The sequence below is a fragment of the Choloepus didactylus genome, chromosome 1 (assembly GCF_015220235.1).
Source record: "Choloepus didactylus isolate mChoDid1 chromosome 1, mChoDid1.pri, whole genome shotgun sequence".
NCBI lineage: Eukaryota > Metazoa > Chordata > Mammalia > Pilosa > Megalonychidae > Choloepus > Choloepus didactylus.
Genome location: NC_051307.1, coordinates 49,136,587 through 49,155,559, shown reverse-complemented (window position 1 = coordinate 49,155,559; position 18,973 = coordinate 49,136,587). Strand labels below are relative to the sequence as shown.

Here is an 18,973-nt window from a genome sequence, read left to right as displayed (position 1 = left end):
CTATCTTGTTTTGTGTATTTTTTTCAGTTTGACATAGAAAATGGACAATAAAAGCATTGAGTAAGTTTCTCTACTATTTCTACCTAATATATATTTGTTCAAACAATGGTTACAAATAAAAGTTTCAATTTCTACTTGAAGCACTGCTATTCTTAGAAATACCATTTTTATTCCTCCGTAAGACTCTGTAGATGCAAAAGAATAGGGATAGGGTGAACTATGTCCCAAAGAACCCCTGCACATTTGTATACATGCAGGCAAATGTGATTTGAATAGAATAAATAGGTGTAGAACCTTGTGGATAGATATGTAGGAAGTACATCTAAACTTGGCACAGAAATATGTTTGCACTGCAAAATTCTAGCCAGTTTGAATCCCAACATGACTTGACAGACACCTGTAATGTAGTTTACGGCTATGATACTCGAATAGTGAATTGGATGTTTTGTAATTAATACTATGAAATCTTTATATTTTAGTTTGACTAATCTTTCATTGTTTTTGCGAATTGTTGTAGCAATATAGTCATCCTTATTACTGGAGGTTTTATGTGACTAATGCATTATCACCCCACTGACCATTTAAAATCTTCAAATTCATTTTCCTTCACTCTCATTAAAAACACAGGGCTTCATTCAAAAGATCTCCTAATTATTCTGAAATATGTTGTATTTATTCTTGTTTTTAAACCTTTCCTTACACTTTCTAATTCTTTCCCACATTTTCCTATCTACATACTACCCATCTTCAAAAACCTGTTCATCCCCACCTCTTATGTAAAGCATTCCCCAATTACTCTAGCCCCCACATCTATTTCTCTATCATGCGCTCCATCTCTCACTCCCTTTACTTTCATGTTCAATAGCCTACAAGTGGCACATTGCTATACAATTAATCCTCTTAAAATTCTCTCATCATATACATACAATAGCAGATTGAGCTATGTACTCCAGAAATTAATAGGTTCTTAAACTTAATTCCATTTCTGTATGTGTGAACCCATACTAATAGAACCTTTTGAAAATGTTATTTTTAGTTAAGGTATAGCAAACTGAATCACATTGCATCTTCATTCTATTACTGGAGGCTTTATAAAAAGAAAGCCATGGGGAGGATTAAGAAGCTGGAAGTCAACGGAACCCAAAAGAGAAAGGAGAAGGCATCACCACATGATAGACCCAGAAGAGAAAGGAGAGACATCACCAGGTGATAGAAAAGTTGAGACTCCCAAGAATTGCCAGCAGCCCAGCACTAGAACACCAGTCTTCAGGGAGAGAACAAGGCTTCTAGCCTCAGAACTGTGAGCCAGTAAATTCCTTTTGTTAAGCCAAACCATTGTGTAGTATTTGTCATAGCAGCCTGATCATTAAGACAAATACTTTATGCTTATATATTCATAAACATACATCATCTGTGATTCATAAACATGTGTGTGATTTTTTTTCTTAACTGCTCTATGAATTCATTCCTCTCTCTTTCTCTCTCTATTTTATTTTGCAGACTGATAGAAAGTTACCATGGCAAGGATTGGCTAACTATTGTATTACATTTATTAGCACAAGGTTCTAGTCCTTGTTTGGAGAGCACAAGAAAGGGAGACAATAAATTTGCAATCTTATTTACATTGTTAATATTCAATAAAATGAATATAGTGGTAGGAAAATAGTAATTGGACAAAAAATATTTGGCCTTAAAATTAGGGATCCATTAACATTTCAAAGCTGAGTCTATATCATAGTGTTTAAATTAACTGTAACACTAAAACCAGGGAGGGAGGGCTGGAACGGAGAGAGATAGAGTGGTTTCCCTATGTTACTACAAACTCTTTATGAGTATGTTACTACAAACTCTTTATGAGTGCTATTTTAATGTGTATAGACTGTAATATCATATAGATTTACCACAACTTATTTAACTACTAGCCTCTAAGTGCTTTTTTGGGGTATTTAATAGGAGTTTTCAAAAAGATCCCTTATGGATGTATTTTCATCAATTTTAAAATCATGATAGTATTTAATGTACATATTGTAATATTTAATCATAATTGTGTATTGTGTTGGCAAAAATTAAAAGAGCCAGACTTTCTTTTTTTAATGAAAATCAGCAACAATACAAAAAGCCATCAATCAGTTTCACTGAGCTCCCAGTTTCAGAGAAAACAGTTGCTTTTTCAAGTTGAGACTTGTTTAGCTATGGAGAGACTCAGATAATCAAGGAATTACAAGGAAGGCCACGCTATAGAAGCATTTACAGGAGAGCTCACCCAGTCTGGATGAGCAGGAAAGGACCTCTAGAAAAGCCCACACTTAAGCCAGGACGCAGAAGAAGAGGATGGGCTGAGAACCGCCGCTATTCCAGCCCTCTCAAATACTTCTGGGGATAGTGGTGCATATACCCTTTCTGGAAAGCAGTCTGTTAATTTGTAAGGAGGGTCTTAATATTTTCTTATCATTTAGGACAAGGACGTTTTAATAAATAATCAGAAAAGGTGAAAAAAGTTAGTGCACTAAGATATTCGCTTTGCCATGATTTATAAAAGGAATAAAAACATGAAAACGACTCATATGTCTAAAGCTAAAGGATTGGCTGTGACGATGCCAACATCAAAATGTCTACATCATTTAAAGCCACTGAAAATTGGAGAGAAAGGAGGTTGGTCTCCTTTGAAAGAGACATAACTAAAGACAAATCATGAATTGGCTTGAAAAAAATGCAAAAAGTTATTTGGGGGACAGTTAAGAAAATTTGAATATAAATTAGACATTAATTATTAGGAATAATTATTAATATTCTTGGTGTGATAATTCTTATGTAGGACAATGTCCTTATTTTTAAGAGATGCATATCGAAATAGGGTTGAAATGTCATGATGAATGCAACTTTCAAATCTTTCAGCAAAAAATACATTGCTTTTATATATAAAAACACACACATATCTAGGTAGATAAAGCAAATAAGGCAAAGTATTTACAATTATTGATCCTAAATGGAGGATATATGGGTATTCATTGTATTTATCTTTTAACTAATGTATAGGTTTGAAAATTTTCATAACAAGGAATTTTATAGTGTTATGTATAACAAAATATGCTATAGTGTTTCAGTATTTGTATCAGCGTAGTGGATTTAGGAATGATTGTTAATTTTGTCTTTGTACTTGGATACATTTTCTACAATGGACATATATTAATTTTATTATTCTATTGAGCACTTAAAAAAAAAAGATTGGTTTTGTGATCGACTTGAATACAAGAAGTGGAGGAGAGAAAACCACCTGGTTGTTCCTCCTGAGCATATAGGACAACATAAATAAGTAAAAGTAGAAAAACTGTCCACAAGAGATGGGTTTGGGAGAAGAAAAGGAAACTAGAATTTGTTCAAATGCAACTAGCAGGAGGTCTACTTATATAGATTTATTACCTAATTCAAACTTTCATAACATTCTTTTGAAGTTCATATTCTTAGTCACACTTTTTGGATAAGGAAACTATCCAATAAAGCTAATTTCAGTTTTGCTGTATAAAAACAAGTAAAAGAAGAGAAAATGCATTTTTTGCTCTTTAAGAAGAAGAAGCAAAAAAATCAAATATAGATATAGATTATTCTAGAGATCATGATATTGAAACATATACTATAAACCTAAATATTTTTGAAGTATTTCAAAATTATGAAGACTTAGACACATCAAGCCAACAGTCTATTTCTTCAGAGCAACATTTCAGGCACTGGACAACTACATCCTCTCTCATGAAATTACATTTTCAGATTTTTTAAAAACTGCAAACTTAATACAACTAGGAAATGGATGGAAATTCATAACTAGAAACCCACAGTTTCTAATATTCAATTTTTAGAAGGAAAATTTTTCTCTTCACATAATTCTAGGAATGCATCCTAAATTATGATACTTCCTGTCTGTATTATTTTATACCATATTTTCTATTTATTTTAGGTGAAACCTAGAAAACAAAGGTCAACAGGCAAAACAGTGCACAAAACAAGTAAACAGACAAACAAACCCACAAACAACCATGCTAACACAGACATATATCAGAAATCAAATAACTGGAATAATATATATTTGTATTTGTCAGAATCTATGAAAATGCCTATACACCGAACTACTATTATCATCAATAGAATCGGCTCCCTTATTTAACAGGGTTTAGAAGACTGAGCAGAAAAATGAATCATGGTTAATCATGCAGAATGGAAAGAAACTCACCTTTAACTTTATTCTTGGAAGCAGCCGCTGGTACCAAGGAAAGGTTGCACAAGAAGAAGAGAACAAATAGATATTAGACAGAGTCTCTAACAAGTAAGAAAAAAGAGATAGGTTATTACTATTAGTTAAAGTCTGAAAAGACTACATTTTTAATTATGTGAGCCAAACATTTTAGATGAGTAAGACCTATAACAAAGAAAATGGCAATTGGTTATATTTTGTTAGTACACAGTGAAAGTCCTTGAAAAAGAAAGAATGAAAATAGGAGCCACATAGTGCCAATTTCAACCACCATAAGGCATCAAATTATTTTGAAGGATTATATATTTTCTTCTTTATGTTCTTCTTACTTCGAACATTTAGTTCATAATGAAATTAAAGAAATGGCCCTTGCATATTGTTTAAACATATTTAATACTTTTAACAATTTGAAAATATAAACCATGATGTTTGAAAAAACACAAGGACAGATAGCTTCCGTTTATTGAGTGCTTACTAAATTATGCCAGACTGAGGTTAAACATGCCCATGTATCTTCCACTTAATAAAGGCAACCTCAAGAGGTTGATTTTTGTTATCATTGCCTTACATATATGGAAACTGGGTCTAGAAAGGGCAAATTACTTGTTGAAGATGACACAGATAGAAAGAGGCAAATTTGTGATTTGACCTCAGATGTGACTGACTCCAAAGCCTGTGCTCTAAGATCCTATTTTATGCCGTTAGGATTTAAGGTGCTGAGTCACTAATTAAATTGCAAACATCAGGTCTACAAAGCCAAATAAAAATCTCCTGATTCATTAAACTCCAGCTCTTTTGTTACCTGATTGACCACACAGCCATGAAATTGGAAAACCCCATTTTTTAAAAATAGAATCGTTCTCATTAAGAAGTAGAAATTTAAACTTCTTTATATCTAGTGGTAATGTTTAGTGCAGAAGTAAACTTAAGGAAATTAGAACAGTCCTATGGGACAGTCCTTCACTCAAAGAAAGATTTTTAGTCAAAATGCATAAGTAGAAACTTCTAAACACTTTGGATGTGATATATTCTACTTTGATTTAGATACTATTTAAAAAGGAAGCTGACAGAGCTTGGAAGAGGGCTTTTCACTCCCTACGATGTTAAAGATGAAGTACCCTGTCTTAACTGTGAAATACATAGTTTCCAGCTGTGCATATTAACTTTACGTGAGATTTAAATTTACATTTTTATATCAAGTAATTTTTAAATACATATGAAAACTTAATTTAAATTTCATTCTTTCAAATTATTTAGCCCAAAAGAAAATGTCTAGAATGTCTAGGTACCTGCCATACTTCTACAGAGAATTTCATTTTTTATCTGAAATGAAATAAAAACATTATTTAGTATTTATATTTGTTTTAAGCTAGTTCATACAGATGTACATCCCAATTTAAAAATAAAAATAACTATTTTTCAGGCAAAAACATCTTAAGTAAAAGCAATATTATTTCAGGAAATCTATATTAAGTCCATGCCTTAAACCCATACAAATTCTGTTTATTCTCATAGCTTTAAAATTGAAGTCTGGTGGGATAAGAGAGATTCTACTCATAATGTTGTCATGAAGACAAAAAATACAACTAATTGAAAAATTAGAGGGCCAAAATGAAACAACTAGCTCTTCTGGATATTGTTTCTGATTGTGGTATAACAATTAATATCAAAATTAAATGCCCATTAGAGTTCTAAAATATTTAACATTATATTTGATATTATAACCTAAATTAAAAAAATTCTTTAAGCCAAGAAACTTACTCTTTTTATTGAATTAAATGTTTCTACATCATTGTTTATTTTTAAAATATTGATACATGTCAAATAATTAGAGGTGATATCAAAAATTAAGCAATAGCCTCATCTCCCACTCCAATTCAGCTTCTGAGATACTAGTTTTCTAATGCTAAAAAATAAATATTGCAATTCTAATACAAACTCTGTAACCTAAATAGTTTGTGTATCTTTGTTTCCAGAAACAAAATCACATAATACACATCACTCTGCAGTGTGCTTTCCCACATTTTCCTAGTCATGTATGGAGTTCTACTTCATTAACTTTGAGTTTCATATTTTTTTCTAAAATGTATATGAAGTATGGGACTATTTCCATGTGATAGACAATCAGTTGTCTGCAGTTTTTTTGTTTGTTTTGCTTTGTTTGCTAATACCATCAATGCTGCAATACACGTCTTTATCCATATCCCTTAATTCACTGTGATTTGTCTTGTTTTGTAGGATAGATTTCCAGGTTGTTTTCATATTTCTATCCAGAAATCCACTGGCAAAGATGAAACATTAGAGACTACAGATGGAACAGCAAGAAATATTTGGAAAGAGACTATGCAAATATATTGAACTATCTAAAATAAGAGGAGCCCAGAAAAAAGAGAACAAAAGGGAGAAAAAGAAAAGTACAGAATCCGGTATTCCAAATGACTACACTGCAAGGTCTATAGAGCCTTTAAAACACAAACTTTCATTTCATTTTTTATACTGTTTGATTTTCAAGTAAGAACTCCATTTTTAAAATTCTTTGATGGAATTTGAATAAATTTCAGAATTCTTATTAGGAATTATTTTTGGTTATGGTTTCTTCAGTATTGTTTTTAAGACTACACAAAGTAGTGGCTTGTTTTTAGATTACGTCAAAATATTATCAGTTGCCTTAATTATGAAGTAAATATTTAAAGCATTGATATGTTGACTTGCTCATAGATTGTCATAGATTGTCCTTCCACTTTAAACTCAAATTAATCATTTTAAAAATTGCAGCATAAAGAAAACACTTTTAAAACTCTTAAAAATTGTTACAAAAATAAGAATTAATCAGAATTCAATATATTACAGATAATACCAATCATTTATAAAAAATGTTTTTATTAAAATTAGTGAAATAAAGTTAAAGAAGGCAAATGCATAATTCTGAGTGGAATGGGGATGAATTAATGAAAGTTCTCAAACATTACACGAAAATAGATGATATTATTCTTGGATTATTGGACAAGTACCAAAATAAAATGGAAATGAAAACAAAAGCTCTATGCCTGTTTCTGTATGTGTTCAATCAGCTAACACTAGACTAGGCTGGTTAATAAAATTGGAAAAGGGCCAGGCTACCAGGCTTGTTAGCCCAATTATAACTCTCTGCATATTCAATAAAAGAAGCCAAGATGACAGCAATACTGTCATAAATGTCATGTTCAATTCTTGTAAGATTTTCCATTGTCAGCACACTCCAATTATAAGTCAATTGTAAAGTATACATTGCACAATACACAAAAGTGACTGAAAATTATCTTTAAAATGCAATTTAAATGTTCTTTTTAAAAATGAAATTATATGAAATAAAGGTACCTTGACCAGAGAAAAGTTTTAGATATGAAATCAACATTTCTTCACCTTTAAAATAAAAGGAGCAAGTTATATCTATAATAGTTCTTCACACTATCTTTCAGAGGTGATTAGTTATAATTTTAAATTTGTGTATGGCAATAATTATAATAATAATAATGTAAAAATGTATGCATAAATTTTTTGAAAAATCATTTGATTAAGAAGAGACTCACCATAGCTATTTACAACTGAATATTGAATACTTATTGAATATTAGTTATTACATTAATAAGGTTTATCTCTAAAACTTACAAAACAATCAATTAAAAGTAAAAATGCAATTAATTGATTTTGTTTCAACTTTGGTTAATTATTCTCATTGATTTAAGCATATGTCTGGCTGTTTGGAAGAGGTATCCCTGTTTAACTAACAAATTTTCAAATAATTAGGGAGTTGAAAACACAGTTTCTCAATGTGCAAAGTACAGAGCCTATAATTAGGGCATAGGAGAGTTCTCAGGGGAGACGAGATAAGTTTTACCTACCTGAAAATTGCATGACTGAGTCACATTTTCCCCTACTCTTTTACTTCTTACTTCTTGTTTTTAAGATTCACTGTCATAATAAAATGATGCTAAATTAGTATTTTTAATATATGGGTAATGTAGAACATACTAGATTTGTGGCTGCACTTAGAATTATTTGCTGAAAAAGTTATTTAGCAGTAAAATATTTAATAATGATCAAAAATGTTACTAGTAATTATTTAGAGAGTGCCCATGCTAAAGAATTGTGGATATTTTTATTTTAAGATTATATAGCACTTTATGAAGGTATTTTGGTATTTTATCCTACAGGGTTTTTTTTTTGTTTGTTTTGTTTTTGTTTTTGTTTTTTAAATTCTTCCTTCCATGAGCAAATTTATAGATAAGGGGCCACTGTTTCTTTAAGGGGAAACTAAACTTTGAAAGTACTTATAATATATATAGCAAGAAGACTCTTGACATATATTCAGGTATATCAGATGTTGCATTTGTCCAAAATTTATTTGCAATGAAGCAAAATAAACCAATTTTTAAAAATGCCACTGGTGAATTCTGTATTATATGCATATGAAGAAAATTACTCTTAGAGTACACCGTAAAAAATATAAAAATAAAAGAGATTAGCATTGCTACTTCCCAGAGACAAACAATGAAAACCAAGAGAAACAAAAGCTTGCAACAATGTGGCCCAGAGAGGTTAAGTGACTTTGCTGAGATCACAAAGCTATCCAGTAGCAAAGTTTCTACTAGAACCTAGGCTTCTGAGCATTTCTGCATGTCATCTGTTTACACCACCATGATGGATGAAGATAAATATATTTAAAACCAGTAAATCAAATATAATATATAATATAGCATCATAATGCTAATCAAGATCAGGTGAGTTTAATTCTTTTTTACAAAGAAGCAAGTCATACTGATTTGAAAAGAAATACTACTAACCATAATTTTTCAGATACCTACCAAGTTATTACAAACTTCAAGACATAGAAATTAAAGTAATTGCATTGCAGGGCCAAATAAATGTCAACATTTCCTCTTTTATGTATTAATTTTCCAATTACCCAAAGACAGAGTTCAACAGACTCACCAATTATGTGAGACTTCTTAAAAATAGCATCTCTTTTGGCTATCAACTAACCTCAACTAACCACTAGAATTTTCTTCTTAGTCTTAATAGAATTTGGAAGATCTGAAAAAAATGTGACTTTGTCTTATTTCTTCACTAGCTTTTCTTTGTTAAAAAGCAAGTTTTTCACTAGGAAAAAAAAGTATTAAAATGATATTTAAAATGTTTAGAAAGCAACATTTCCTATGGTAGTTATAACCCAGAGTAACAAAATATTTGATGAGCAGGAAATTATCTTCATAGAAATATTCATGCTAATAATTAAAGAAGAAATAATAGAATTAGAAAATCACCATACTTCAATGCCTTTGAAGTTGTTATCCTTAGGCTGTAATCACCTTTCCTGCTAAAATGATTAAAAGGGAGACAACCAGTAATTATGTTCCTCTTCATGGACAGACACACAGCCACCTAAGGGGTACTTTTGCCCAAATAATCGAACATTGATGCGATCATTCCTCCACATTGAACCTCCCAAAGTCAAGAAACATGGGAGACAGAGAAATATGTGAAGCGGAACTCCATTGATGCAACTAGTCAAATCTAGAATGTAGGTGAACACATGACAAACAGTTTTGGCATTTGGTTCCTTTAGTAAATAAATTTCAAGGGAGAAAAACATCAATTGGAGAGGGAATCTAAGAGACATATCAAACAAGTGTAAACTACTTTGGCTTTGGATTTTAGCAATGACTCTATCACAATGTTAAGAAATTATTGTTAATATTTAGGTGGACAATTGTATTGTGCTTTTGCTTTCTTTTAAGTCATATCTTTCAGAAATATATAAATATATATTTTTACAAAAATGGTATGTTTTAGATTTGTATCAAAATAATTCAGGGTGTTTATTATGTTTTCTCTCTATTTTTTATATTTGAAATTTCCTACAATAAAAAAACTTGGAAATATTTTAGTCAATTACAAAACTAGACTTATTTCTCTATTAAATATTACCATTTCTTAATGCCACTTTTCCTACGATATTAGTATATCTTATATTTTATATAAAACAGCACAATGTTGGTTTTTATATAAGTGAGATCAATTTTATCATTTGAGTAAATGATCTGTAGTATGCCAGGCAAATGGGTGTCACTGAAATAACTACAGTTCATGAAATTCCATTTGAAAATGTGAGATATTAGTAATCTCCTCTATGAAATAACCATTTTAATTTTTAGAGAAATGAAATAGAAGTTTATTTTAATTTCCTAACTACTTTACCTACTATTTATTTTGTGACTTAAGAAATTTATGTAATTATTCCTTTTCCATATTTCCTCACTCTGTAATTCTTGAATTACTTTTTGTAAACAAAATAAATATTAGTTTATTTTTCTCTATACTGTTTCTATGCTTTATGCACTGATATTTTACATATAAAATTTTTAAATTACCTTACTCTATATTTATTCCTTTTGCTTTCAAGAATCTCTTTAAACTTTGAGTCACTACCAATTTTAAAATCCTTTTTTCCTTGGGCTATATTCCACACTTCCCTGTAGGCTTATGCCTTTGGATCCAACAGGTGGAAGGTGAGATCTTCAAGGCTTTGTCAAATATTTAAGACTCAAACTCATGCCTCTAGAAGAAATTATAAAATAAAATTATAAAATAGAAATTTCATAATCTATCATTATGAAAGCCTTGAGACACTATAGGAAAAAAAATGTATCTCAATAAATAAAGTGCATGGACATCCTTTGAAGTAATACTGCATGTGTGTGTGACTAATCTAAATGTTACTTTAGAAATATCCGTAATATATAACTGGAAACAAAGAAAGCATTGGAGATTAATCTTGTTCTATATTATTCCCCAGATCCTGTTTCAGTGGCTACTTCTGTGGGATGAATTTAATATACATACTTTAGAATGTGTTATCAATTCTATGAACACTAGTAGATTTGAGAAATGCTTTATAAACAAATACTTAGAAAACTAATTTTCATAATTCAAAATCAGTGAGATTGGTCACAATTCTTATTTTCTAGATGTTTTCAATTTTATCTACTAAACTATTTTCTAATTAGAAATTCTATGCTCACTAATTTATTTTAAAATATATTCTGCTCTTTCATGAATTTAAACATATCCAAAGTAAATAATGCTTTTATGCTTATAATTAGTACTGGTAAAACAGAAATTAAATTTTATATGTTTGAGTATTTTTTGAGCCACCAAACTTTTCCAATTATCATATAGAACCAACAGTGGGAAGGTGTTTACTAAAAGGAGTTCACATCCCATGACAAGAAGGTAATATATGAAAAATCATAGGCTATAAACAGTCTGTCTCTGTCACATATAATGCCTCAGAATATAGTATTATATAAACATTACATACAAGCATAGGTGAAGAGTAATGACAGATGGTGGGACAAGGGGCAAAAAGAGGGTCAAATTAAACTAAGTAAAAACAATCATTTAATAGAAGTAGTCAATTATTTTCACATGTGCTTAATTTTGGGGAGATAAAACAAAATAGGGATGTGAAACTCAGAACCATGTGGTGATTTGGCCTGTAGCATTCAAGCAAACAGTCATGAAGCACACATAAACTCAGTGTTCCCTAACTCCTAATTACTAGATAATGGGTTAATTCTGGAAAAGCTGTGCAAATGGAGAATGTGGTTAGGAATAACTTAAGGGAGTCTGATCTACTTCAGCATGATTTCAGGTAACTTGCTCCATTCCAAGGGGATCCAAAGAGCAATCGTTCTAGTGTTGCTGGAAAGTTTTAGCTCCCCCATGGGAGGCATCTGGGCAAGAACTGCTTTGTTTTGCCCTCCAGAGGCTCACCCCAAGAGGAATCATAGCAAGGTGAAGACCCGCCAGAATATTATACATCAGCATATGTATCAAATTCCCTCCATTGCTGCTTATTAACCTCATACTTCAGAGGGGGTCATGTTTCCCAAAAGTGGTTCAACTACATCAAAAGGGTTCAGGTCCAGAATATACCCAGATAACACATATTCAGTATTTAAGGCATTCTAATTTAAAGAACATTGATGCCTGTTTATTTTATACAACTTCTATTGAAAAAAAATATGGAAATAGAATGCAGGATATATGATCATTTACATATGTTGTTTTCAAATTTTTTAGATATTTTCTCCAGTAGCTTTTACTGTAATGTAGTATAATTAAGGTTGTCTGACTCATAGATGCTGTTTTACTTGCACTCTTAAGTGACAGTAGAATAAATCATGTTACTAATTCAATTGTAATTAGGTGGATAAGTACTGGACTGTTGATATTTTGGTTCCAGTGGGTAATTGATTATGGAAGACATCAGAGGGCTGTGTAGCTCTATGTGTCAATCGGTATTATTATTTTCAAATGATAACTTCACTACGTCAAACTGAAAATCATTTATTCACATAAGGAAGATTCTGTTATGGACTGAATTGTGTACCTTAAAAAGATATGCTCAGAGGAGACTGGGAAGATGGCAGCATAGAGAGGAGTGGAAACTAAGTAGTCCCCCAGGAACAACTAAAAAAAACCAGAAACAACCAGTAAATAATCCAGAATAACTGCGGGGGGGACAAACGAGACCATCCACTCATCATACACTAACCTAAATTGGGAGGAATGCCCGACAACACAGCATAAAATCTGTAAGTAAAACCTGCAGATCCAAGTCGTGAGGCCCCCTCCCCCATAGCCCAAGCTGCAAAGCCTCATGGTGCCAGAGAGAAGCTCTCTCCCAGTAAGCAAATATAGCTCAGCTGAGCTCCAACTGGGGTTTTAAGTAGCAAGTGTGAACTACCCACTAGAGGTACAAATTCCCAAAAAATAGACAGAGGCTTTGGGTGACAACTGACCTTGGAGAGCTGGAGGGTCACCTTGGACTAAGTCTGAAGGAGACTATCTGTTTCTTTTTCTGCTCAGTGGAGAAAGCCCCAGCCATTACAGTTCCCAGTGCTGTGACTCAAAGAAGGGTGGAGACAGCACAAGCAGAGAGTGAGACCATTTAAATGCTAATGACCTCCACCTGGGGGGTCTGTCTTCTCTAGGAGGAAAGGGGTGGGGCCCTTTCCATTCAGAACCAGACCCCAGAGCCTGGGGGAACCCGGCCATACCTCCACACCAGTCAAGAATTATAGGCTAACAGGCATCACCTGCTGTGCAGAAAAGCACAGTGACCTGAGGCATCACAGGGTGGAGCAATTTTCTAAGACACATCCTCAGGGAAACCAGATACTGAATATTTCTTCCCTCTGGGACCTGAGCTTGTTCTGGTCTGGGAAAACCTGACTGGGGTAACCAAGGAAACCATGCCTAGACAACAAAAAATTACAATCTACACTAAGAAAAACAAAGTTATGGCCCAGTCAAAGGAACAAGTGTACACTTCAACTGAGATACAGGAATTTAAACAACTAATGCTAAATCAACTCAAAAAGTTCAGAGAAGATATTGCAAAAGAGATAGAGGCTGTAAAGGAAACACTGGGCATATATACGGCAGAAATCAAAAGTTCAAAAAAACAACTAGTAGAATCTATGGAAATGAAAGGCACAACACAAGAGATGAAAGACACAATGGAAACATACAACAGCAGATCTCAAGAGGCAGAAGAAAACACTCAGGAAATGGAGAACAAAATACCTGAAAGCCTACACGCAAAGAAGTAGATGGAGAAAAGAATGAAAAAATAAGAGCAATGTCTCCGGGAATTTAAAGATAAAACAAAGTACAAGAATGTACGTATCATTGGTGTCCCAGAAGGAGGAGAGAAGGGAAAAGGGGCAGAAGCAATAATAGAGGAAATAATTAAGGAAAATTTCCCATCTCTTATGAAAGACGTAAGATTACAGATCCAAGAAGCTCAGCGTACTCCAAACAGAATAGACCTGAATAGGCCTATGCCAAGACACTTGATAATCAGATTATCAAATGTCAAAGACAAAGAGAGAATACTGAAAGCAGCAAGAGAAAAGCAATCCATCACATACAAAGGAAGCTTAATAAGACTATGTGCAGATCTCTCAGCAGAAACCATGGAGGCAAGAAGGAAGTAGTGTGATATATTTAAGATACTGAAAGAGGAAAATTGCCAACCAAGAATACTATATCCAGCAAAGCTGTCCTTCAAATATGAGGGAGAGCTCAAAATATTTTCTGACAAACAGACAGTGAGAGACTTTGTGAACAAGACACCTGCCCTACAGGAAATACTAAAGGGAGCACTACAGAGTGATAGGAGAAGAAAGGAGTACGTGGTTTGGAACACAATTTTGGGAGATGGTATCACAGCAATGTAAGTACACTGAAAAAGATAACTATGAATATGGTTGAGAGAGGAAGGTTGGGAACATGTGAGACACCAGAAGAAAGGAAGAAAGATAAAGACTGGGACTGTGTAACTTGGTGAAATCTAGAGTGTTCAACAATTTGATAAAATGTACAAATATGTTCTTTTACATGGGAGAACAAGCAAATGTCAACCTTGCATGGTGTTAGAAATGGGGAGGCATTGGGGGAGGGATGAAATCAAAGTAAACTAGAGACTGTAACTAACAGAATCATTGTATTATGCTTCCTTTAATGTAACAAAGGCAATATACCAAGGTAAATGCAGATAAGGGGAGGGGATAGGGGAGGCATGTTAGACAATTGACATTGGTGGTGTTGTCTGACTCTACTCTGCTTTGATTTAAGGTTATTTTTCCTTTTGCTTCTTCCTAGCTGTCATTTTTTTACTCTTTCTTTTGCCTCTCTACCTTCTTTGACTCTCCCTCCTGCCTTGTGGAAGAAATGTAGATGCCCTTTTACAGGTAGTGGTGAAGGTGGTGAACACATAAATATATGACCATACAGAGAATCATCGATTATTTACTTAGGATGGAATGCACCTTGTGTGAACAAAACCATATTAAAAAAAAAAGTGTTGATGACAAAACCTCAAAGGCAATATACTGAGTGAAATAAGCCACACACATAAAGACAAATATTGCAGGGTCTCACTGATAGGAATTAATTATAATATGTAAACTCATAGATATGAAATATAAGGTACCAAGATATAGGACGAGGCTTAAGAATGGGGAGTGGTTGCTTAGTATGAGCAGAATGTTCAATTAGGATGAACTGAAATGTTTGGAAATGAACAGGGGTGTTGGTAGCAAGATGTGAGAATAACTAACAGTGCCGAATGCTGCGAGAATGAGGTGGAAAGGGGAAGCTCAGAGTCATATATGTCACCAGAAGGAAAGTTGGAGATCAAAAGATGGGAATGCATCAAACTGAATCCTGCGGTGGGCAATGTCCATGATTAATTGTACAAATATTAGAAATCTCTTCCATGAACCAGAACAAATGTATGAGAACACAATTAGAAGTTAACAATAGAGGGGCATATAGGGAAGAAATATACACCTATTGCAAACTATATACTACAGTTAGTAGCATTTCAACATTTTTTCATAAATAGTAACAAATGTACAATACCAACACTATGAGTCAACAATTGAGGGGGGTTGGTTAGGGATATGAGAGGATCCGAGTTTCCCCTTCTTTTTTTCTTTTTTTATCTTTCACTTTATTTCTTGTCTGGAGTAATGAAAAGCTTCCAAAAATTGAACAAAAATTAAGTGTGGGTATGGATGCACAGCTGTATGAGAATACCCAGGGGCAAGTGATTGTACGCTTTGGACCTTTGGATAATTGTATGGTATCTGAACAATCCCAATAAAAATTAAAAAAAAAAAAAAATGCTCAAGTCCTAACCCTTGAATTTAAATCCTAATCCTTGAATTTGTGAACTTGACCCTATTTGGAAAAAGGATTTTTGCAGGTGTTATTAATTAAGATAAGGCCAAACTGGATTAAGGTAATCCCAAATCTAATATGACTGGTGTCCTTATAAGAAGATGACATTGGACACAGACAGAGATACAGTTGAGAATGCCTTGTAATGAATAAAGTACAAGGACACCCTGAACTTCCAGGGCGCCGTCATCAGAAGCCAGGTAAGAAGAAGCATGGAACAGATTCGCCCCTGCAGCTTTAAGAGGAAGCAGGGCCCTGCAGAGAAAACTTGATTTCAGACTTTTAGTCTCCAAAACAGTGAGAAAATAAATTTCTGTTGTTTTAAGCCACCCAGTATCTAATACATTATTAAAGCTGCCCAAGGAAACTAAGCACCTTCCTTTACAGATAATATTCCACACTAAATTTGTGGAGGTGATATTAGTGAATCTCTCAATTAAAAAATAATAATAAGTTAATGATTTTATTTTTGTTTCTTTGTTTTTTAGGTTTTTATATCTATTATTTTATAGCGTTCACAAAGAAATTCTGTGAGGCCAGATCCTGTTTATTTCCAATTGTACGTGTGGAACATGAAGACTCAGGAACTGTAAGAGTTTCACTCAGAACTACACAGCGACTCTGCAAAGATGTTGAGAAGGTTCTAAGTCTTCCAAACCCCTTTTCCCTTACACCATACCTCCTGAATTATAGTAACCATGTACTGGTGCATCTTATTTGTGGAGCAGTAATCCATCTAACGATGAAAAAACTTCTGTGTCATCAGGCTCTTTTTCATCATTTTACAAATCCATTTTTATATATGTATTAATAAGCGTTGAGAAATCCAAACAGTTTACAGGAAAATATATTTTAGAGAGAAAGGAAAATACAGTCAGTTCTCAGTGTTTTTAAATAGTCAAACTACAGCTAAATTTATTTGTGTTGTTTGCATTTGAATCTACTTTTAAGCCTAAAATCCCACTTGGGTGGATTTCAGAGAATTAGAATCTTCGTAATTAGAAGGTATCATTAAAGTTTATCTGGTCTAACCTTCCTCCCAGGGTTGATTATCAAATACTGTGATCTCTAAATAAACTGGCAAAAGCAGCTATTTCACAACATAAACTCTGTTTACTAATTTTAAAACTCTGAAGCATTACTTTAAAAATTCAAATGAGAAAATTACAATTGGGCATTCCTACTCACTGTCTGAAAACCAGGTCTGAACATGAGTCATTCCCCTGTGTCAGTCGAAAGCCATTCAAAGACATCTAAATTAAGGAGAACTTTTTTTCCTAAATTTCATTCCAATATTTAACGTCTCACAATTCTTAAGATGTGGAAATAATTTTGAAGTTATAGTTTTATTATATAAACAGGAAACAATATAAAAAATATCCAATGTTCCATTTAGGAGGTATAAGTTGAGGGTAATTCAAAGTAAGATGAACCAACAGCCATTCATTGAACATGCATGTTACTCTGGGACAAACAGTTCAAATAAGGCAAGATTCCTGTGCTCAGGGATCTTACTTTCTAGAAAGGGAAAGAAAGATGCAAAACAGTATTTAAAATAGAACATATGAGTAAAACTAAGCCTACGTTAATAGCATTGAGAGCACATCTTAGAAAGATCAATTCACCAGTTAAGGCTGGATGGAGGTGTGCAGCAAGAGAGGTCTTTCCAGGCAGCGGCAGCAGTACAAAGGCACAGAGGAAAGGAGGATCATGGTGTTGGAGTAGAGGGAGGGTGGCTTTTGGCTTGCTCCACTATGGAGCTGGAATAGAAAATGTTCATTCTGTAGATGTGCTGTATGTACGGTGATTGATAATCAATATGAAATACTCCCAATTATGCTCATTCCACTTTCTTTTCCAAGTGATTTAATGGTGCAGAAGTAAGGAAGGGATGGGCATCAAATTCCATTTTCTAAGACCTAAGAGATTAACTTGCTGGGGTACTCAGATAACACCATTACATGCTATAGAACACTCATATTTAAAGGAAGTGTTCCTAGGCAGACAACCACTTAGAGCTTACTTTGAATCTGGCAACACAACTATGACTACTCCTCCTTAAAACCTCATAAAACCTCCTCTTCAAAGAGATTTATGAATAATGTGAACTAAATAATTCATGGGATTGCAGATGCCAGTCCAAATAGCCTCTTCTTTTTCAAGGTTTCAGTTTGTAGAACTGTGATCAAAAGCCTTCATCAGTCATGATAGTCGCATTTGTGCTCACTCCAAACAAACCATATTTGCATTTGAATGTTTTTCATTGAAATGAGATATATAATATGCCAGCCAAGGCCTAACTAAAAGGCATTTTATGCCATTTAAATCAGTCAAATTAAAGGCCGAATGCAACCTAAAAGATCTACTCTCAGAACAGTAATTTGACACATCATAAATAAGAACCATTTTTTTGTTAGCGTAGGTTCAGCACTTGTCAAAAAATTGTACACAGCCATATTAACAAAGTGCCGCCTCTTAGGGACAAATAAAGTATAAGGAAAACCTTGTATGTGAAGCAACAGAACACAAAAAGAGGGGAATGTTGTGTCACTAGTTAAAGGTTAACATTTTTCACTGACATTTACAGAAAAGCACAGGTAACTTTTTAACTTGCTTAAATGCCAACAGATTTTGTCAACGATCACTTTTTTTTTTGTTTAAAATTTAAACCAAAATTTATATTTAGGTAACAGGTAAGTATACTGATTGACATTTAGCTTAGAAACAGTGGCTTTAACTCATCAAATAAATTCTTAGTTTTGGGAGAGCAAGTACTAGAAACATTGGTGAAATTATAAACTTAAAAAAGCCAAAACTGAGTTGAAAAATATCAAATTTTTGGAACAGCTATACTACTTTTTTAAAGACCCAGATGATATGGGGACCTAAATTCTTACTAAAATTATGAGCAGATTTTATGACTAAGTTTCT

At 33.1% G+C, this 18,973-nt stretch overlaps 1 protein-coding gene across 4 annotated transcripts in view; it reads right to left on the bottom strand.

Annotated features, from left to right (window-relative positions):
• Window positions 1–18,973, bottom strand: part of CADM2 (cell adhesion molecule 2) — a 1,163,401-nt gene that overhangs the window by 364,872 nt on the left and 779,556 nt on the right. For 2 of the 4 annotated variants that reach the window (XM_037833793.1, XM_037833816.1), the window contains exon 2: window positions 4,226–4,252. The exons of 1 other annotated variant lie outside the window; for it this stretch is intronic. In XM_037833793.1, coding sequence (XP_037689721.1) covers window positions 4,226–4,252 — 27 coding nt within the window. Of the gene's footprint in view, window positions 1–4,225; window positions 4,253–5,535; window positions 5,570–18,973 lie in introns of all 4 variants that reach the window. One more of the 4 variants, XM_037833809.1, reaches the window with a different exon arrangement.